We start from the raw sequence: 23,604 nt of genomic DNA, 5'->3' as shown, positions 1-23,604 counted from the left end.
TTCATGAGCAGGTAGGAGCACTTTACTCTTGTCTTCAAATGATACCTTCAGCACACTTAACACTCAAGATATACTTCAAATTACACAGGCACAATCAAGACCACTCAGAACAACAAATAAAAACTATGGGTAAAGCAGAATATAGAAAAATGAAATAAAACAGAAAAAATAGCACTAGAGCTACATATTTTCTGGTTAACATCAAAAGAAACCAGCATCAGATAAGACGAGAAAAAACGATTTAAAAAATGTAAATTGGTACATGCATAGCGAAACAGGCAAACTTATAAAATTTCTTCAATAATTAATTGTCAAGTTCAGCTAAAGAAGTGAGTGAATAAGTCAGCAATTATGGTTGGTTAAAAAAGGTTAAAACAGAACATAAACGAGTTTGTAAGTAGACATTAATGAACACATAAAAACAATTTTCACCTCCAAAGTCTTAATGTCTTTTACAGATGACTACGGATGAGTTGATGTCATTGGGGGAGTGAAAAAAAAAAGATAAACTCATCTCTAAAGTCCAACTAAATGGTTAGGTATTATGATGAAGAAGAGGTGCTGGGACCCACAAAAAACATCAACTTAACTGAAGACAAACTCAAGTGAGCTCAACACAAGCGAAATCAACTGTATCATTGTATAAACACTTACACAGTACCACCGACAGCTATCTGTCAAGTTTTACCATTGAGGTTTTCACTCTTCCATGTACAACAGTTTCATGTTCAAAATATTAAAAATGCACATTGGAGTTCTTGTATCCTTTAGAAAAAAGGTTTTGTTGAAAAGTCACACACCAAATAATATATATGTTGGGCGCGATCTGTCGATTTGCGTGATCCGTCGATCGCGCAGCGCATTTGGTTGATCGAGGAAACGCGTGACAATCTATCGATTGTTGCGCATTTTGTTGATAAGCGGATCTCGCAGCGTTTTTAGTCGATCCGTTTAATTATGCATTCTATAGATCTTACCCCTGAGTTTTGTTATGTTTTGTAGTCGTCCAGAGTGTAATTTAGTTTCACTCTCCAAAAGTCAAACCGAAACTGAAAGGAAGTAACTGGAAGTTAGGGTTACAATAACTAACTACATCGCAATAACGGAAGTTGAAATCAGGGTTATAGGTCGGTGAGTATCACTCCGAACACTTATTCAATACGAAGCGGTTCACGGCGATAATGAAGAAAGAAGTGCAGTTATCGTCTAAAAATCCTGGGTCTGCGTTACTGACAAAAGAGAAGTTTGACATGATTGATTGTCAAACATTCGAAGCAGCCAGGAAAAAACCCACCGATGCCCATTTTAGACATTGGGTAAAAAAAAAAGAAGAAGCGATTTTCCTTGATGAACATGCCTAGCATTGGTTTGGTCGACGTTCTGGAGGTCCCAAATGAAAAAGGCAAGGTAAGACATTTCTTTTCAATTTTCTTTATGTAGCTTTATGACTTATATATCACCATACCCCCTTTTGAGTTTAGGCTGGTAATAACTCTGTGTGCTATATGTTTTATTATGTAATTATTGCAGCTGATATTGTGGCTATTGTTAAGCTATCTGTTGTCTTATCGTTATTATTATTATATTGGTTACATTACATCACCCAGGACGTTTTATTGTAAAAATGACAATTTTTTATTAACCAATATTTATCAACCGCTGTCAGTAAAAAAATAAAAATCGACAAAATGCGCAGTAAGTATATATTTCACGGATCAACAAAAAGCACTGCGCGATTCGCTGATCAACAGAATGCACAACAATCGACGGATTGTCGCGCATTTCCTCAATCAACCAAATGCGCTGCACGATCGATGGATCGCGCAAATCGACAGATCGCGCCCGACATATACATGTATATGGTACACACATTTGCAGACTTGAAAATATTTCTGAATGCTTACGTGTAAGCAATATCAGTACCAGTCTCCCTGATAGACACACATACTTGGTCACACCTCAGTGGCATTGATCTAAAAACACAAACACCGTCATACATGCATATATGGCAACAAAACAATAGCAATCATTTATACATCTTTATAAAAAAACAAAAAACAATTTTCCTATTCATTGGTTAAGGATTCCATCCTGTGTGAAGAGTGCCCTATAAAGTTCACTGCCCTAACCCAGTGAGTGGTATTTTGTCAATCTCATTCTCCAGTGTAAGCTCTCCAAATACACAGCATAACACACAAACAAGCATTTACACACAAACTTCTGCACTTTACAATAAACCTCTTGCTCTGATACAGGCATAAGCAGCAAAAAAGATCACATACTCTGAGAAGATAACTTTTTTGGTAGTTACATGTTCAAAAAGCTTAACTATGAGATGCAACTGTATAGTACAATGAATTTCTCAGTCTGCAGCAACAGAGTGAGTGAAAGAAAATATCTGTGCCAGTGTGTGGCCATACAAGCTGCACATTTTTCTTCACATTATACACACAATTCAGTTCATCCACTCTTAACGCCTATAAGACTCCTCACACCCTGTCTTTCTCCCTTTTGAAGGTCAGTGTCCTACTGGATCACAGAGCAAGCCATTTCTGATTCATCACATCCTCTACAAAGACAGTGGCTCAAGCGGAACTTTCCCTATAAATAAAGAACAAAAAATCCTGAAGCAGCTCGATTCGAGCATTGAACTTCTGTATAATTGCCAAGTTTGATAGTGACAGGATCAAAGTGTGAGAAACTCATTTCATCAGCACATCGATAGGAATGAGCTTTACAGATCAGACCAAACATCAGATTCAAATACTCTTGATTCTTGTTTACTATTTAAAAGACCGCTGCAAGTTGAACGTATTTAAAAACCGTAAAGTTGAAAAATGAGAACATAAGAAACTGAACAAAAGGTGAAGAAACTACCACACCAAACTAGATATCTATGTGAACAGACTTGAAATATAACATTTCACCTTTCTGAGATGAGAACACATGGAGGGAAACATTTTGAAGTTTTATCACTTAGGTCCGACGGCAGGGAAAAGATAAAGAAAAAAAAGATCATACAAAAATAGGATATGAAAGAATATGCCATCTTAATAAAAATGTTCATACATGACGATTTTCACTACAGACATCCATACATTATAATTCACTAATAGATGTTCATACAATGAAACTCGGATATATAACGAAGTCATTCAATATAATTGAATCCGAGTATTCGTTATATCAAACATGAGGGTTTTGCGTAGATTACTGGCTCTGAGGAAGTAATGTAAAAAGGGAAGTAACACATGGTATTCTGAAATTCTTGCTTTTTTTAACCCTTCTCGACTCTCTCAATCAAAAGCAGTTTGGTATCAAATGAGAGGAATTTTCATTTCCGTACAGAAGAAATGCTGGAAAATTCCAGGAAAATACACTGATCAAGCATACACTATGCAATGGGGCCGATTCCTTCAAATGCACGGCTGAGTCATCTATGACACATTGTTTGCCGAACAAGTTGTGTTGCTGTGTAGAGCCTAGCATATATATACAACATATGATTTCAGACAACACATTTATTGGTATGAAAAAAGGCCATTCATTAGTCGCAAAGATATAAACAACAAGCTATGCGAATAATAGTTCACTATACAGGTGCCATGGATGATTTTCTGGAATAGATAAGGTTCGTTACGCTAGAAAAATGAGCGAGGTCACATCAGTGGGGAATGTTCACCCTGCAAGCGACTTCATTGAATCTGAGCTTGCTCATTTATGTGTTTATTGAATCTGAGTTATTTTTAATTTATTTTAATAAATGATGAAAAACAATGGGAATTCATCTCCTTTCATTGAATCCAAATTTTCATTAAATCTGAAGTTGTTGAATCTGAATTCCACTGTACATCATTTCCCTGTAAAAAGGGCTGCGCTGTTTACCGACATTCTGTGCATTCATTCCAATTCCCTTGGCAACCTGGCAAACCGACACACGCACCATACAGCATTACAAGAAAAGAAATAAATTAAACCAGTAAAAAGTTTTCCCACATACAGATGACTTGTAACACCACCCACAGGAATACAGAACACGGGGCAATAAAGAACCTGCGATATATCACACGATAACATGCAAGCCGTACAGCAATAGCTGGTACCCTGAGACACGCACACATGGAGATCAGGGAAGATCACTTGGTTTTCTTGCTCTCCGCCTTTGTGTCCTCATCCTCATATGACACACCAAACTCATTCGCTCGCTTCTTGTCTACTGGGTAGAGCCTGCAGAGATAAATCGGCATAAAATGGCATCTGGTCAATGTTATATTCACAAGTAGGCTACAATTCATTGCTGTTCGAGTTTAAGTAAGCCATGAGACAAAATCAGAATATTCATAGACAATTACATTTGCATTCCATATGGACAGCTTAAAAAGATTGTTTTCATAAGAAATAAAACATTTTGCGAAGCGCCTCTTCCCAAACAATCTTACCTAAAAGATGCAACTGGATTTGCTCATTAATAGAAACAATAAAGGCCTTTTAAATTTGAAACACCTACTGAAAAATCACCTTTCTCTTTTCCCACAATAGCAACATTTATTAGACCCAAAACGATAGACAGGGTAACTCACCATCTCTGATACAAGTAGATGACAAACACAATGTCGTCTCGGAAGCAGGCCAAGCGGTGAGCAGCGGGCATTGTGATAATGAAGGCAAACACATCGTCGATGAACGTATTGAAAGCCTTGAGTACACAAAGAAAAATTAAACATTGTTAAAGGTAGAATAAAAACAGAACAAATATAACTGACGATTTTTAGAATTCATGAATCATTTCTTAGTATTCAAATATCTAATTTTCCCCCCTCCTCATACCGATACTGTTATTACTAAATACATTAAATTTTCACAATTATAATTAGATGTGATTCAAGTTGGCTTAAACACAGCCAAATACGACAAGCAGCGATAAAAAAAATAATCCAATGCATATCTCTAGCAATTATGAAAATGGAAAGAGCGACTGAGGCATAACAAAAACTTATCTACCAGTACCTTTACTCCGACAACATTACATAACGTCATATGCTCCTAAAGTAACCTGAGAAATGTTTAGCTGGACCTTCAGTAAGCTAATATTAGAGGCTTATATTGCATCTAGTAGCTCACCTTGTACATGAACGCTCTCCAAGGCAAATGAGCGACAGACTTGAGCTGAAAATAAAAATGGACAACAGTAGACAAGTTGTACTTTGGGAATGCTACATGTCCCTCACATGCTATTTAAACAAACCCAAGAATTGTCACCTAAATTAAATGAGATGAGCTGAAGACACACTAAGAAAGCTAGTTGCATTTTTTTAAAAAAGCAAAACTTCAAAGATATGAGTATATAAATCAAGGCAAATTCAGTTCTTCTGAAAGGGTAACAAAGTCATTTAGTTTTCCACAAAGTGCAAGTTTAACAATTCAATTTGATCAAGGTTGAGGTTTGAATCACTAGTAGGTTGTTGCCAGCCACTCTCAAACTTTCAAAATCACCACAGGAACTCTTCTAGTGAAAATACTTTCTCCTGTATAACAGATGGCACATTCTATTTCAATAATAAGCATTCAGAAAGGCTAACACCACATATTGCAGTCGCATGACACAAGCTCCCAGTTTTACAGTCAAAGAGCCAATTGTGGGTTTTCTTACAGACTATCATTTTGACTATTAAGGAAAATAACCTCAGTAATTGGTGAAGAGAGCATCTATTGCATGCATTGTTCTTGATGAGTGGTAGATTACTGTGAACCAGCATGCTGACTAAATATAATTCAGACCTTATCTCTCCCTCACCTTATAGTTGACAAACAGTTGTGGCAGCATGAACAGAAAGCCGAAGGCATAGACTCCTGCAGGGCACACAAAGGAAAATTCATCAGCATCATCCAGAAAAGAGTTGTCTTAGCAGACTACATTCAATTCAGGACATTTATCTTCAAAAAGAGACCACCTTTGTGTTCAACCCATCACGCCAAAGATTTTGTTCTTTTATATCATATTAGACATTTTCTGCAGAGAAAGTGACTGAACAAAAGCTTCAGAAAACTTATATCAGATAAAAACATAACGCATCAATATACCCTTGTATCAATATGGACCAAAAATATAACCTTGTAAGGAAGACCTCCAACTACATAAACCCCCTCTTCAAAGAGCACAAAAACTCACCCCTGCTTACACCAAACCATGCACATACACACACACATAAACATACATATACATTTAAATGACACCCATACACGTGTTAGTATGTACTAAAGCACACACATTATGTACAAACACAGAAGTAAGCATGTTCAGACATCCTCACAGATCCAAGAATGAGGAAAAAAAGCACTAGGATCAGCACAAATCTAGTTTGTTGGAAGCGACTCACTCACCATTGACTAGACTGTTGATGCACCATGAGTACCAGCTGGTTAAAGATAAAAAAGGAGCAAAATGTAGAATATTTTTTAGATTTCAGTAATGAAGACTACACTGACAAAAAATTATCATTTCGTGTTGGAAAAAGACAAGACATAGGCCTACAGACAAAAATAATAGTTGGTAAATAAATAGTAGGATCTACTCATGACACCATTCTACTTCCCACAAGAAAAATTTAGGTCCAACATAATATATACTTCAAGTAAGTGTAAAAGCCTAAGACAAAGAGACCATCTAGACCAATAGTCTTTCAGCCTCTCTGATCAAAGGGTCACATGACATTAAAATAACTTTCTTGGTTAGCCAGTTTCTAGTAAATCACCATTTGGTGTTTCAGTCCCTAAGAGTTACATGCAGCGTCAAGGTTAAAAATATGTTCCAAACACTTTCATTTACAAGTCCAGAAATGTTTAATTTCCACATGTATAACTCACTCTGACTTTATGTAAGTTCCACAGACAATTTTGACTCATCAAAGGTAATAAAGAGCCAGGCAGAAGTGAGACAACAGATGGAAACTTTTCTGTTTTACTTCTTGTAGAGCAAAATAGAAATGCATCAACAAGATAGCAGCCATTTTATGCTGGAATAAAAGTAAAAGGACACAGACAGTCAGATGTAGGACGTACAAGTGGCGTCTTCCAACCTCCATGAAATGAAAGAACAGACAGCAAAAAAAAAAGAGAAAGGCAGCAAGGCATGGATGCCCCTGTTGGATTTACAAATGCTGAGTCTGAGTTCATCTGAGTTAAAAGAGAAGCCCAACTACACAACAATGTTCACTTTGAGCATGGAACAAGCAAGAGGAAAGATTGAATAAAAAATATACCATCTGACGTTTTTTGCTACGTGTTATATTATAATGACGTAAACCAAGAGAATCAACTGGGGGCTCTCGTGGTCCACAGGTACTGTGTTCACCTCTTGCTCACATTGTAAAGATAGACAAAGATCTAAACAAGCACCAAAGAAATTGAATGTTCATAGCTGATGTTTCTCCTTTGATCCAAGATGATATAACATTCATAAAGGGAGGGAACCAAGACATTTGGATCAACTTATGTCAGAGATCTCATGGCTGGGGTTTCTTCCTTTTAAAATATACTTGCCACGCGATGGACCAATAAAACAAATTGTTCAAAGACCTCACTGTAACCTACCTGCAGCTACATCTTTAAATTAAAGCAAATCATTTCAAAATATGGAATACTATCAAAAATGCAAAAACAATTTATCAAATGGAACAGTCATTAAAGAAACCTTGGTATCAAGCTTGTAAACAAATAAACATTTTTTTTCAAGGTGCAACAATTCTTTAGGGGGAGCACCCCGAAAGTCCCGTTCGGCTCAAACCTATGGATTTTAAGTTGTAGACATTTTTAGCTTCTTCAGCCTCTCTTACAATTATTTCATCGAAAAAGAACCCCTTAAAGTCTTATTTCTTCCCATACAGGGCATGTTTGTCACCACCATTTCCTCATAAAGCAATCTTTTATTTTTCTTTATCGCCCATTTTCTTCTCGAAATGTGGTTTTTCTACATACCACCATTTTTCATCCAATCTTCAAGAAATTTTCACAGAATGAAGAAAAGATGTAATATTAAAACTTCACAATAGTTTTTTGTTGGTGGTGTTTGGAGCATGGATTTTCACGGATTTTTTTCAAATGTGAATACTACCTCCGGAAAAAATTCATTAAAAAGTTCCTAGTCACGGCGCACCGGCAGTGGAATTTTAGTTGCCGCGGGGGGTTCCCCGCCGGGCGCCTTAACACGTCGGGGTCACGGGGGTCAGCTCCCTGTCGCCGCTCTGTCTGGGCCGACTTAATTTTTGGTACTTTTCAACGTACAATTTAAGGTGTATCCTTGTATTTATGGTAATTCTCATTTAGTGCACCCAAAGCACGCATTTCTGCTCTTGAGACTCAAAAAAGAATGGACGTTGTAACTTGTCTGGTTATTTCGTTAGACGCGCTGGAGTCGGCAATGCTAAATTGTAATTTTTTTGGGACTAGCGTGAATGAAAAAAAATCAATATAAAAAAAACGCATCGTCAAAATCTGTCGAACTTTTGGAATATGAACGACATAACATTAGCGCAGATACTCAGAAAAGATGGTATCTGCGCTTATTATAGAAGGCTGTAAGTTTGCAATTTTATCCATCGGCACACAATTCGCTACGAAGTAATTCCTCCAAATACAACTTTATGTGTCTAATATAATCATGAATATTCGCATATTTTCTCGAAAGTTTATAAAAGTTATCATGAAGTTTCTCAAGGAAAAGTACAAATCGATTTTAGTGCTAGAATATATCTTCAACGTAGATCTAATACACGAACAGTATCTGTTACACTCCAGAAATTGCTTACTTTTCTTAAAACGCTAAGTCTAGGTTTTGTAAGTTGACTGAATAATAAGGATGACTTCTCGTAATTGGGTTATAAGAATAATTTCTAGCTTTCCAGGGACACTGAATCAGCACCAGACTTTTCCAGCTTTTTTTACGTTTCTATGACCATTTGCAATAACTGACAATGTGACTGATTTCTTTACATTCATAATTGTGTCCTACACAAAAACTAAGAATGAATGTTTTAGCTGTCATTATTTTTATTCCATACTAGAAGTTTATCCCTACCCATGTATTTACACGGTTTTGTGGTTTTTTAAATCGCTTATATTATATCTTTTTAGTTGTATGCAGGCTGCCACAGACACAGCATGATTCATGAACAAACGCAGAGTAACTTTCTCTTGTTTAATAGTCAAATAAGAGCTAACGCTGATCGTCTTTAGTTAAAATATGCAGATGTGCATCTTTCTTCTCTTATAACTTGACTATTACTACTACCGCAGATTTAAGATTTCTCATGGTAAAAGACATGATATTCGTAGTCAGTTTAACACAGAATTTGGAGAGATCTGTCGTGCCTTTTTAAAAATAACAATCATTTATTCATAACTTTGTAACTAAAATAGGACAAATTGGGTACTCTACAAACACTTGTCTAGAACAAAAACTAAGGCACAGAAACTAACCATTCTAACGCAGAATAAATCTCAAGACATTGAGCTTTTAGTACATCCGCGTAATGGTTTGCTGTGTGGGATGGGGAAGAAGTTATATCGTTTTAAACATAGTCAAAAATGCGAACTTCCCGACCGACACCGGCAAAGTCGCCTCAGGGCTCATTAACCCCGTGACCCCGAGCCGGGGAGCTCCGGCGGGCTGCTGAGTCACGCGAACTAAAAGTAACAGAATCGGGCGAAAAGTGACGCCGTGTAGTATGTTTAAGAAAAATTCATCACTCAGATTTGGAGATCAATTGTTTGCCAAGATGCATGCAAAAAACAATTCATTTCCAGGAAAAACAAGTGCGGTATTAATTATATAAGAAATGTCACAAAAATCCAATATGGCCGCCATATCCATAGAAATTTTTTTTCTTCTCCAATTTGAATGCAGATTTTAAGACTCATGACTATGCTTGTTATAAGTGTGAAATTTGGTAACATTTGATCCACTAATAAGCTTGCCAACTTTTTCAAAACCCTGTCAAGGACACCCTACCTTAAGCATCAGAATATATGTCAACTAAAAAAATTGCATCAAGTGGGACTGGTTTTAGTGTAGCATATGTAATAAGGCTCTTAAATTCCCCAATTGCCAAATCTGGGATATTTCCGTGAAAATTCAGGACAGTTGACAAGCCTGCATAAATATGAAGGATTACTTTCCAAAGCATATCGGGAATCTTTTTCAAAGTGAGAAAAATGTATAACCAACTTCCTCTTTCACTTTGACACAGTTTTAGATGTTTTATGAATATTTTGAGTGTGTACCCCATTACGTGTTTCTTGTGATCTGGAAATAATTACGCCAAAATGTGGAAAATAATTCCGGGGTTAAAGAGTTAAAAAGCCTGCTATGACAACCGAAGGACTCACCTCTTGTGCTGCACGTAGAGCAGAGAGTAGACGGCCCCGCCCAGACACAGAGGGTAGAGCACGTACGACAGATACTTCATAGCCTGGGGCATAATAAACATACAACATATCCTCAGATAATAGTCTTGACTCCCAACATACACCATATACAGGTTTCATAACATATTCGCTTTCCTCATTCTGCTTCCCTTGTGACCCTCAGCAGATCACGTTTTATTATTTTTTAAACGCCACTACAATATCTAAATTTGGCTCTGAAAGCTGTGACCATGTAATTCAGTCAAAGTGCTTATAGTATAGTCATGTAGCTTTGGACAAGGCTTGCATTAAATCACAACTAACCCCTTGGCCAGCCTAGTTGTTTCAGTTCACTACTTCAATCACACCTCGGGGGTGGGGGTGGGGGGGGTACTACTTAATGAATGTTTATTTATTCATGGAACCAGCAGGGAGGTAACATGAAAATGTTTTGCTGCATGGTCTATGAAATGTCAATTTGTTAAATCTATATATATATAAAATCTACTGAAGTATCCTGAGATTGACATAATATACAGGAATTCATACAATAATTGTAATACTGATGGAAAATTTTTGGAAAAGTTTTTCTCATGATCTATACTTCATGCACGAAACAATAACTTAAACATGAGGCCACTTTTCATTTGTCCCCTCCAGTGATGGGGTGACTATTTCTTCCACCAAGGAGTATTCTCCAAACAAGACTATTGCATGGGCCTGGTCATACAAGATTCAGCTTTATACCAACAAAGCACCTATGTTTGTGTTGCAATGGTTAGACACTTCATCTCGCCAGATGTTGTTATCGATCCAGAAAAAGGTAAGGGTCTGACTTTCCCGAAAGGGAGATATTAAACGATGCATCTCCATTTCTCTGCTGGTGCCACATACTGCGAGGGTAGGCTGAGACAAGTAGGGTCCATTAAGCCTGCCACCTAAATGATCCAAATCGTGACATTGGTCTGAAAAACATTTGTTTGTCATTCGCAGGAGGTCAAGTAGATCACGCTGTGCTTTCACTTACCTGAGAGTCAAACTGTTCAGTCTCTTTCTCCTTCTCAGAGCTGTCACCAAACTACACAGAGAAAATTAAGATTTAAACAAAACTGTTACCAAACTGAACATAATGAAAAGGGAAATTTAAACATGTTAAACAAAAGGTGTATACTTTCAAGGTTCTAAAAGGAAAACTGCTGAGAAAAAAAAGGCAATTTTACAAATTCATCAATCTATATTCTGACAACGAAAGTTTTGCTAATGTTTTCTTGCTGTAGGTTGTTATTATTTTCTTATAAGAAAACAGAAAATCCATGTAATTGTACATTGAGTGAATTGTGTTGCAACTGGAGAAATAATTATTTAAAACGTTAGAATCACATATTTGCATAGTACATTTTAAAGTACTCTAAGAGGAAGAAAAACTCTAAGAGGAAGAAACCCATCAATCGTCAGGAGCTCTCTTTACACTTTGTTTCTTGCTCTACTTGCCAAGTATTGCATCAGACACAATCGGTCCCCAACAGGAAACCAGGTTTTTATTGAGATAAAGAAAACTACCCTTTCAAGAGTTCATAATGTGGTGATTTGGGGGTGTAATAGTTTATGGTGAACAAACTTGTATGACAAGGTAGTAGTAAAGTTGAAAAGAAAGAAAAGGAGCAAAGCTGACTATTCCAAAGCACTCACCAACCACTCACTGATAACATATTGAAACAAGTACCAGAGAGAAAAAAAAAAGAGAAGTTAGGAGAAAGTGAAGAGTGTGACAAGAAAACAATCACTGCAACAAACAAACAGCCACCTTAAATTTGGGAATAATTCCACTCCAGTGAACTGTAACCTTCAGAGCTTTGGTCACCTTCCAGATCTGTTGAAGAAAACACATGAAAATATAAGCACAAAAAGGCCAGGACAATAACTGTTAACGTTGTAAGGATCAGTTTTAGCCGCTGAACAAGATACATTTACAGTGCACCTGGCAGCGGATTACCAAGATGTATGAGGTACATCTACAGTGTAGTCAGGGTGTTACACAGTTTCGTTTTTAAAATGAGTTGTAGTTGTTATAGATCCAGCGTTTTTAAAAATGAGAGACTTCAATATTAGCAGAATTAGCAGAAAAGAGTTAAATACGGTCAATAATTCCAGAAATCTCAAAAAAAAATTTTTTTCCATGCATTCCATCTAATCTTTCACAGACAACGAAGAGATTGTGTTTCACCTCAATGATCATTCCAACTCCACAAGGCACCAGGACCAGAAGACTTGTGTTCTCGTCCAGAAGATACAGGAAAATGATGCCCGTTGACAGGCAGCGCCAGACCACTGAGAAAAAAAAAAGATGAGAAAAGTAAGAGCCCTGATAACTATGAGAAATCACTTAGTTTTTTTCAAGATGAAAACACAGGAATTATCTGTTTAAAAAAAATATTTTTAAATGAATACATCCAAAGCTAAGAAATCGGTTGTTGAGACAATTCAAGGTCCTAAGCTGGAAAGCTCAATAAGCCAAGTTTTTCTCTTCCTTCTTCAAATATTTCCCCATCTTATATCTCCATCCTGTCAATCCTTGAAATGACTCATTTGAAGTTTGGTAGGTGGGAAACATCACCAAACATGAGCTAAAATGTACAAGATGAGAAACTATATTGCTGATCTCAAAGCAATCCCAATCCTATATTAGATTAAATGACGAGTAGAAGTTTACTGCACATTGGCATGTCAATGAAGCCGTTCAGCTTGGAGAAGAAAACATTGGTAACACAGAAAAGTTGTAGAAGACTGTATACAAACAAATGCCATAACTCACCCACTCTCACAGACAAACCAATCATGGTCTTTTTCGACTTCCAGTAGAGGATGTCATTCTTGAAGGCCAGGAAATCAAACAGTAGCTGCAGAGTGAACAGGACAAAAAGGAGAAAATATTACCCAACCATTCTCACAAATGAGAAGTAAGGTGACAGTGCTAGATACTAGATAGTTCCACAGTAAAAGGAAACTTTACTCCCCCCCATTCAGACCAACTTGACAATGTACACACATCTGAGGTGTCTCCACTCCCTATGGGGGCCACATTTGAGGTTGCGAAGGCAAAAAACACTTTTAACTATTTCAGAATCAGGGATTGAAATTTACTTTTACCGGTTCCATTATCATAGTCACTTTGGACATTAACATATTTTCACAACAGTGACCAACACCTAATTTCATGAACTATAGCAGAAGAGGCTGTTGGCTAGTTGTTTTTCTTCTTCTACATGCTTACTGATTGAAAGTGTTCAATGTTAAAAGAAAAAACATCCCCAACTTTCCACATTTTTCTTACTGATTTAAACTCTTGAGGAACAAATTTAAGGCCCAATAGTCGTCATGTGAAACACTGCCACCATCAGAAAGTAATACTTTTATTTCAAATTACATACGTGAAAAGCTGCCACAGTGAAAGTCAGCATCAAAAAGTAAAAGTTTGTGTCAGCAAAAATCCCTTTGATCTCATCTGTATCTTTCTCTGTGAATCCTGTGAAGGGTAGAATATTTGCAGTTAACAAAAGGAACACATTAGTTTTTAGTTTTAGTAAGAGTTTTACGGCGCTCCCAACTGCATAAGGTCATATGAGCGCACTAGGAACACATTAAAATAAAAAGCTTGCTTGACTGTGAGGTATGCTTTAAATACACATTCAGGAATCTCACTTGGCGTCCATAAAAAAAAAAATAACAACCATTATGCATGTAAAATATAAATATAAGTGAGGCATTGTGGTGAAATCAGACGCTTGTCAAAATAATGAGATCGAAAGAAACCAGCCTCTTTCTGGCTATAAGGCAACTTGTATTGATTTTGTTTTCCTCAACATCTTTTTTAGTCATTTCAAAACAAATTTCTCTGTTGATTTGTACTGGAAAATGTTTACGGAAGGCATAAAAAATGTAAATCTGCAGTTTCCAATGACACTCAAGATTCTGAAGTCACTAAATTAGGCAGCCATTTTGTCACCAATTTTTACCTTTGAGACCAGACAACCCCCACCTCCTTGCACCACAAATATCTCAATGTCTATATGAGACTGGTATTTTTTTTCATCAAAAGCAAGACGAATGAACAAGCTTTAAGATGATACCAATAACTCCATATGTCTAAAAATTGATGATGGCCTGACTCCACTGTGTCATGGCATGAAAGTTATGAGGGTTGCAATCATGGTTCAGCTAAAGAGAGGTTTTATTAAATGTGAAATGGCAATAAGTCTAAGAAGACTCCTCTGAACTACAAGAAACAAATATAACAAGGCTCTTCATCACAGCCATGAAATCATTATGCATTAGGAAAAGAGAAAATCTTAGAACTTGTTATCAGCCACAATAAGAAATAAATTCTTGGCATAAAGTAAGAAATTGGTTGTGCTAAAAATGTTTTTAAAAGGCAATTTAGAATTCAAAACTAGAGGAGGTACTAGATGTAAACTATAATGCATAATGAAAAGGTAACATTTGGAAGACATGCTTGTACCATTTAACTGGCCACAGCACACAGCATATTGTCACCCTTCCTATTGTTTCAGTGATTGCAGCTGTAACTCATTCTCAAGAAAATATGCATAATACAAGGCACAAGGAAAACAAATATGTCACTGCTGAAAATTAATAAAACCAGACAAGAATCTTAAAACCCAAGGTCACATTACTGTAAACCATAACTGTCACAAGTCTAGTACCGTAAAAATACAAGAATGGCCGATATCGCCATACAAGTCATAGGAGAGGAGAATTGACATCCCCAATAACACCCCCACCCCCTAACCCAACTCCCCCCCCCCCCCCCGACAACCTGATTCAAAACATTTATTAACAGATATAAAAAAGGTTCACATAAACTGTTATTCAAATTCGCTTTAGTCAAAGTGACAAAATTTAAACATATCCTTACACAATCTTAACATTTTTGACAAAGAGCGCGTCTCTTTGTTTGTTTTTGTAAAGTGTTTTACAGCGCTTGCAACTGCATAAGGTCATATGAGCGCACGGGACACACCTAATATTTGCAGTTGGTAGGAAATTTTGAATTTTGCCGAGGTGGCGGCCGAAGCCTACTCTTATCGATTTTAGACCACCAAGGGATCTTTAACGTGCGCAACTTGCTCACGGGCCCTCCGAGATTTTTCGCCATTGTCCGAGAAGGCTAGGTGTAGATCTTTCCTACCAGAAGACCAGGGGTGTGGCAGAAAGACAGCAGTAAGGAGGAACCAAGGAGTAGCAGTATAAAGGCTGCAGAAAGAGTCAGGAGCCCGGAGGAGGGAGCAAAGGAGGTGAGGGGGTGGGGGCAGAAAGTGGAAATGAAAGCAGACAACAGAACATTGCTAGAGAGCAGGAAAGGAGGTGAAAGGAGACAATTTTGAGAGAAGAAAAATTTTTCTGTTGCTACCCGGATTCGAACCCGGGACCTTTGAATGAGAGGCCAACACCTTAACCTCTGGGCCACGAGAGCCCCCGCCTGTCTCTTTACCTTCTATCATGTTACCTTAGATCTAAACAATTCAACAAACACATTTTTGACCCGTTAAAACAATCCTTGCACAAAGCCACTGACCAAGGTCAAGAAGCATTTTGAATGACTGCTTAATACTGATCCACATTCGCATCTTGCCAAGAGAAATTGGGGCATAGGTGATGGTGAGAGGCATCTCGGAGGAGCTTTCGTTGATGGGCTGAGGATCAAGAATACAGTCCCGTTAGAACATGAGTACATAGTCGTTAAAAAAAAAAATATTAGCATCAAATCCAACTCTTGATTCAAAATCAAACTAATAATTGATCTTCTGAATTCTTAATGTTGAAAAGTTTAGGGCGCCACATTGCCCCCCCTCCCCCCCCCAATAACAATAACCCCCCCCAAAAAAAACAAACAAACTCTTTTGACTAAAGGTCAAATAAACAGCACACAGAAAACTGTTTACTAAAGTTTGTACATGAAACATTTTATTTTCTCCCTCACATAAAATTTCAATTTCAGCCAAGAAGAGAAGAGCAAAGCTGTAAAATGAAAACATGTAACAGTTTGACAGATTCTATTCATCCTTACCAACAGGTCTTTGATTCTGTACCCTAGCTCATCAATGAACACAATGGGAAGATAGTATTTTCCATCTTTACTCATCCTGAAAGTAGAGGCCAATGGTGATAAAACATGTTTTAGAGTCCTTGCAGAAAACACACTGCAACCATCAATGATTTAGTTATTTCTTCTATAAAAGGAGATGCTGCATCTTAAAACAGCTTTTGGAGGATGCCAGTCATACTAAGAAAGACGTCAGGAGTTAATTCCAATCAAAAGCATAAGAAACGAGTAAGAAAAACTTATTAAAAAGTTACAAATCTACCTTCCAAGGGGTTACTCTTCCATATTTCCCATAAAACAATTGGCAAAATATGTTAAGCTTTATTGAGCAAAGCTTGCAATATAAACAAGTTCTTTACTAATACCCCCCCCCCCCACACACACACGACTGTAATGATATCTCATAATGCTCCTTGTCTCTAGACGTGCCACAGAAGAATATCCAACCAGCTGATAACTGGCACTATCACCAAGCCAACCTTTCTCATGGATCCGGGAGAGGAGGGAGAATCAACTATGGCATTGTTCTGCCTGCAATGATACCTATTCTCCAACAAGTAAGGAAGGGAGGGAGGAAGGGGAGGGACGAACGGACGGCCAGATGGACGGAAGGAAGGAAGGAAAGAAGGAAAGAAGGAAAGAAGGAAGGAAGAAAGCAAGCAATCAAGCACACAAGCAAGCAAGCAAGCAAGACGTGCCAACCTAAGAAGGTGGTAGATCTCTCCTGGCAGCTTATGCCTGTCCAGGGCAATGTCCTCGTCCATGACAGACACTGTCAGACGCTGCCGCCAGTGGGCGTGAGGGACATCGGAGCCACTCTTTGGCTTACCTTTGCCTGAAACTGTTTGGTTCTGAGAAAACAGCATAGAAAGTGACATATGAGAGTTGGAACTGGGTTTTTTTTTTCTGCAAAGTGTAACTATCACTGTGAGACATCACAATGAACAAACTTAGGCAATAATAATAGTACTGAATAGAAGTGGACAGAGAGGACCACAGGTCTACCTGTCAGCCTAATAGCTTTTTTTTTTTTTTAGTATTGGGTTTTACGGCGTTCGCAACTGCATAAGGTCATATGAGCGCTAAGGGGTGGGTGTCAACAGAGAAGTCTTTACAGGGAATCAGACTTACTCTGCTCCCCTCTCTAGCTTCAACAGCACAAGGTCTGCTTCGACTATCAAGGCACCCCGGAAATAGCGAGTCACAAGAGTGTGACAAACATACAAAAGAAGTAGAGAAAAATGACTATAGTAAGGATTAGGAAAGAAAAAGCAGCAGTTTCCAATTGTAGATCAGGCACAGTTATGAGTGTGACATGATGAATAAGCCAATTTACAATTCTACTGTGTTTGAAAGAGTAATCCCCCCCCCCCCTTTGGGAATGGCTTAAAGACACTACAATCAGTGGCACTTCCCCGCGGGGTGCCCAATAGCTGACACTGTTTAGAAAAAGACACTTCAAATAGAAAACACTTAAACCCTGCATTTTACATTAAGGGTAGGACAGAGAACATAATGTACATGGTGATAGCTTAAAATAAAAAAAGGCACAAAATGTCAGGAATTTCTCTAAAGAAACATTCAAAACCATTACAAGCCAACTTCAGCTATTTTCTACAATAATCTGTTTAGCCGCAGAGGCATTCCTTCTCGTGCAATACGTAGCTGTAAAAACAATGGAGTTGTGTGTTCTCTTATAGATCCTTTGAGAACAACTCTAGGAGCTTGGTTCTGAAGTCTTTGCAGTTTATTCATTAGTTCCGTTAGCCTTTAAGAGATAACACAAATGATGACATCAGTGACTTAAGAGATGTCTCACTAAAAAAAGGTGTCATAATTCGTGCAGTTTCTCAGCTCTCTAAATATGCAGTCTTATGTAAAATTTGAACTTTGTGGTCCATAGACAATTTACTGCCAAATGAAGCTCCTAAATTTTGGGCCTTTGCTGTAAAAATCACTTTCTTATTTCCAACAAGATGACCAGTCCCATAAAATTTTGTCACTAAAGACTTTGGGTCACACAAAATTATTTCGGTCTTATCGTTGCTTAACCTAAGCCTGTTAAGATGTCATCCAGGTCTCGACTTCGTCCGTGCATTTCGTCATATTTAGAGATATTAAAAGCATGTTGTCTGGCTCTGAGGAATATACAGCTGGGTGCCATCTGCGCACATATGAAAGGAACTATCGTGACTTCTATTTATGGAATAAAGTGGTGTTGTGCACAAGGTGTATAACAGTGGTCCTAACACAGAGCCCTGTAGTACTGTGGTACCCTGTAATTCAAGCTGTGACTCTTCGCTCCATTTACAAGAACGGACTGTGAATGCCCTCATTTGTTGATGAAGATTTTTTTCATGAGGTATTATCTTTAAAAGGTGAAGGAGGGGAGACAACACCCGAAAAACACTCCATTATTCCTTCTTGTACATACTGGACTTGAAATTTTGCTTGTATCATTTGGTGGAGTATTTTATGCGTTTTAGAAAGTGTTACAGATCATCACAGTACACAGAAGAAGCTTTGTCTCACCTGTGCTGAGGTGTCAGACAGTAGGCTTATCACGGAGGCCTGAGGTAAGGCATATGTTGTGATCTTGGAGGCATCATGAGTGTAGTATGATTTCAAGGGGTCCCCCCCTCGAGGATACACAAAGGTGTGTACATACAAGGTTCCGTTTTTCCGAGTTTTAGCCGGGATAGAGATTTTGAATTCTCTGAAAAAGAAAAGGGATAATTTATTTATCCGCAGTATGACAAGTAATACAAACTATCTTAATTAGTTTTCACAGATGCTCCTTAAATTACCTCTTTTAGCCATCCTGCTGAAAAAACAAAAGCGTGTACCTTTTGCTATTGATATATAGCTAAGAATGTGTCTAAACTGAAAATAAAAGATAACACAAAGTACATTCTCCAGTCAAAGATACACTTCTGATGTTTCAAATCCTGCCATGAAACAAAAATTTGCAAGAACAGTAAAAAAAAGTATCTGAGAAGTTCAACATATCTGGATTCATTGGAAAGATCATAACACTTGGGACAATAGAAAATTTTATCATATACACAAACCAGATCTTGTTACATGCCTACAGCTTGCATTATGTACGTCGTACACTGGTCTTTATAATTTAACATTAATCAAATGGAAAAAAAATAATTACAGAACAAAATTCAAAACCCATAAAAGTGACTCAGCGGAGATCAACTTACTTCTCCACTACTTCTGTGAGCGACAGATTGTCATACTTCCACACAGCTGTCAAGGAGTTGTGAGGACTTGCATACAAAGATGTGGCCACATAAAGCTGGGGAGAAAAACAAAGAAGAGACAAACGCCAAGTTAAATATCTTCATACATCAAAGCTCTTTACGGACAAGCAGGAGGACAGTGTGTCTTTCTAGAATTCACGGCTCCACAAGAGGAACATATGATGATATATGTCATGTACTTAATCTTATCTGTTAAATTGCAAAAAGGGGTGAAGATACCTTCTTTGCCAGTTCTCATACACTTGCAGATGAGACAGGGACAACACACAAACCTGACAATGGGAGTAGTAAAACGGACTCACAGTGGTTCCAAATACCTTTAAAAGTCCACTTTCTCTCTGGCCTGCAGTCTTACTTTGCGTACGATAACTGATGAGATGGTTACATAATAGCTCTCTGGAGCTTAATTTAACTGGCTTCATATTTCATATTGTAATATAATATAAAGTCAGATTACATAAATGTATTCAACTTCAAGAGAAATATATGAACAGGCTACATTTTCCATTTTGCGTACTGAGTACAGACTACAATATGAAGGAGTAAAATTTTAACGACTGGGCAGTAACAGTTATTTGTACACTGTACTCTAAACAAATTTTAAAACCTTTTGTAGAATTTTTCAGGTCAGGGCTCACAAACTGCAAGTCAAGGCATACAAACTTCTAGTCAATACTACAACCTAAAAACACTTCTCAGCTTTCTGAAAAACAAAAAAGAAACCCAAAAATAATTTCCAAAGTACAGTATTATATCTTGGCCGCTTCCAAAAACTAAAGAAATGCCTCAACTTACTTTACTTTTACCTTTTCATCCTCTGCTGCCGTTAAGAGTCGAGGGGAGATGCAGTTTTCTATGGCAGCCCAGCTCCACAGCTCTTTCAGTTGTGATATTAAGTTTTTTCAGGGTTTGCTTGACACCCTCAATCCACCTTTTGCATGGCCTTCCTCTTCCTTTATAGCCTGAGTGCTTGGCGTTGTAGGCTCTCGAGGCTGGCTGCCCCGGTGACATACGTAACAGATGGCCAAACCATTTTTATTCTGTCTTTCTAAGAAATGCAGGCAGGACTCAGTACCAATAGCTGCTCTTACTTCTTCATATTCTCTGCCTGTCTCGTCTTGTGATGTTAAAGGTTTTGCATGCAGTGATTTTGTTTTCATGGGTGTTATTTAATGTCCAGGTCTGGTACTGGTAGCATAATGTTGGTATGAATATTGAAGTGATAAGCTGTCTCTTTGTGTCCAAGGAGATATTTGGATGAGATAGGAGGGGTGCGAGCTGGTACGTGACAGCGTTGGCTTTTTGAGTTCACATTTCTATTTCTCTGTCTACGGACAAGTTTTCAGAAAAAGTGCTGCCAAGACATTTTAAACTCCTTCACCTGTTTCAGTAGTTAATAACTGACATGGACGTTCAGGGGACTATGGTTTAGGTTCACTTTCATAACTTCTATTTTTGATGTGCTTATTTTAATGTTAAATTTCTCGCAGCTGTTTTTCAGTTCGGTAGTGTGATTTTGGAGGCTTTGTTGGTTTGGATGAAAAAAACATTGGTTGTCTGCGAATAGAAGTTCATTTAGGCTTTCTGGGCTTTGGTTTCAATCTTGCGTTATTGTTTCCATATATTCAGGAGGGAAGATAGAATGCATCCCTGTCGTACTCCAGATCTTACTTTGAACCAGTCTGTATTACTTCCTTTGTTCTTACTGAGCTTCTGCTGTTGGTATGTAGAACTCTAACATTATCTAACAGCTGTCCTCTGATGCCATACTTTTCGAGTTTCTTCCAGAGTTTTGCATGGTTTACTCGGTCAAAAGATTTCTCTTGGTTTATAAAGGTGATATTGGATTCTTTGTTGTGTTTGATAGTTTTCTCGCATAGCTGTCATAGCGCGAACACAGCATCCGTGCATCCTCTTCCTTTTCGGAATCCAAACTGAGCTTCTCTCAGATTTCTCTCTACTATAGGTCTTATCCGCTGCCTCAACAAACATACAAAACTCTGCACTTAGGGAAAAAAAAGTAATGAATGATACTTACCCCTAATTTTGGATTCGACTCCAAGAAGGATTTCAAGCATTGGTTGCCCTTGGTACATGAAGGAGGCTTGAAGATCCCGTACATTATGTACACAGTGTAGGCCAAGTAGCCCGCAAATGCTCCCAGCGCTATCTTCGTCCATGGAAAACCCATGACGAGAGACAAAGGTTTCTGTGTCTGAAGGCACACTTTAAAAGGGGAACTAGACCTGTAGAAAGTGAATAAAAAAAATAAAAAATGATCGTTTAACTGCCATGGGAAATTTTTGTCATTTCATTTGATTGGATCAGTTGAAGTACAGAGTGGAATGTTTCACTCAACCCAGAACAGACCTTTCCCAGTCGCATAGAACAGCAGGCCTCCTGACAGGATACCCAGCAGAGAAGATCATGCTGAATGATAAAAACTTGGACCTCAATAAGAAAGGAACATTGAAATTTCATGCGTTGAGCAATCTTATATTTTCTTTCTGCAACCATTCTACTGCGACTCCATGGCTCCTTCTTACTGCTGTCTTTCAGCCACACGCCTGGTCTTATGGTAAAGATCTAACACCTAGTCTTCTCGGATAAGGGCGAAAAATCTTGGAGGTCCCGTGAGCAAGGTGCGAACCTTAAAGATCCATTGGTGGTAGTAAAATCAATAAGAAACTGAAAATGTATGTGTCATGCGTGTTCATATGACTTTATGCAGTTGCGAGAGTCATGAAATACTTACCCCCAAAATTTTTTAAATCTTATATTAAAATAATATTCCATTATAATATCAGTCAAAGTCAAAATTAGAAGATTGATATTTATCCCCATCAAGATGAAACACTAATCAACTGAGGGAAGAATATTTTTGTCAATCTCTCAGTTTTGCCCCAAGAATAGTGAAGTATCAAAAGTAACTTGATGGGATAGGGTTAGGTAAGAGTAGCAAATATCCCTTACTATGAGACAGTTCACTCCTCTCTCTTTGACCAACTTAAAAAAGTCCTCATAATTGCTGGTGGTGCCACCTGAGAAAACATGCGGACTAAGAGAACAGTTCACTATGAGAAAACATTACGTGGTAAAATTACAATTTTTTATTTATCCCTCTCATTGCAATTTCAAGCAATGAAAATTTTAAGATCAAGTTTTACTTTGAACTTGAGATGAATGTAGTAAAGTGAAGCACAGATAGATCTGCGCACATTTCATGTAGGCACGCCCCCCTAACCTTATAAAAATTGGGGGCATTTCAGAGGGGCATGTTCCCCTGCAAGTAGGTTTGATTTTTTTTCTGCAGTGACTACGTTCACGGCACCTTGAATGTTGTTTGAAGGCTATGTTCATGGCGCCCTGAATCATCCATCATTGGCAGAGAGGCACAAACTGAAACACTACTGTAGCTCAAACTCAAAGTAAATGAGGAAACAGCACAGGAATGCTCGCGTGAAAAATAAAGCAGCGGTGGTCTGAATGCAATGGAGTTTGTGGAAGGCGAAGGAGGGCACAGCAATTTTTGACAAGGCCTCCCTTGCTCAGCGCGCGGAACACGACTTTGATCCTCTTCCCATGTGCAGACCCCACAACGCTCGACAAATTTGAAAATAAAAATCGTTAGAAGAAACATGGGTATTTTTATAGAATCACTCCCGTCTCGCATTACATCCACTACCAGAAGTCAGCTTCTTCGCCACTTTAGTGCCATCGGATGATGAATAAGGTCAGTTTTTTAAGTTTAAGGCTTAATTTCAGGGCTGTTTTGTTTTTTCATTTTCGCTTTTGTAGTCATTAGGGGGG

At 38.0% G+C, this 23,604-nt stretch overlaps 1 protein-coding gene across 1 annotated transcript; it reads right to left on the bottom strand.

Annotated features, from left to right (window-relative positions):
- LOC101848619 (cleft lip and palate transmembrane protein 1-like protein) lies at positions 1–22,201 on the bottom strand. Its single transcript, XM_013089036.2, has 17 exons — positions 21,833–22,201; positions 19,735–19,829; positions 19,055–19,238; positions 17,225–17,373; positions 16,487–16,562; positions 15,995–16,112; positions 13,830–13,924; positions 13,214–13,298; positions 12,626–12,729; positions 12,206–12,271; positions 11,429–11,479; positions 10,384–10,466; positions 6,382–6,416; positions 5,795–5,850; positions 5,122–5,166; positions 4,581–4,696; positions 1–4,227 (listed from the first exon to the last, which is right to left on the bottom strand). Exons 1-17 carry the CDS (start codon positions 21,983–21,985, stop codon positions 4,137–4,139), a joined length of 1,602 nt encoding a protein of 533 aa, XP_012944490.1. The 5' UTR covers positions 21,986–22,201; the 3' UTR covers positions 1–4,136.
- Between the last annotated feature and the right edge of the window lie 1,403 nt (positions 22,202–23,604).

The sequence above is a fragment of the Aplysia californica genome, unplaced genomic scaffold (genome assembly GCF_000002075.1).
Source record: "Aplysia californica isolate F4 #8 unplaced genomic scaffold, AplCal3.0 scaffold00862, whole genome shotgun sequence".
Lineage (NCBI taxonomy): Eukaryota > Metazoa > Mollusca > Gastropoda > Aplysiida > Aplysiidae > Aplysia > Aplysia californica.
This window is presented reverse-complemented; position numbering and strand designations above follow the sequence as displayed.

Coding starts and splice junctions, on each gene's coding strand:
- LOC101848619 (XM_013089036.2), bottom strand. CDS start 21,985: ATGGGTTTTCCATGGACGAAGATAGCGCTGGGAGCATTTGCGGGCTAC. Junction 19,830..21,832: donor AGTCGAATCCAAAATTAGGG/GTAAGTATCATT, acceptor TTTTCTCCCCAG/CTTTATGTGGCCACATCTTT. Junction 12,730..13,213: donor TGGTTTGTCTGTGAGAGTGG/GTGAGTTATGGC, acceptor TTTTTTTCTCAG/TGGTCTGGCGCTGCCTGTCA.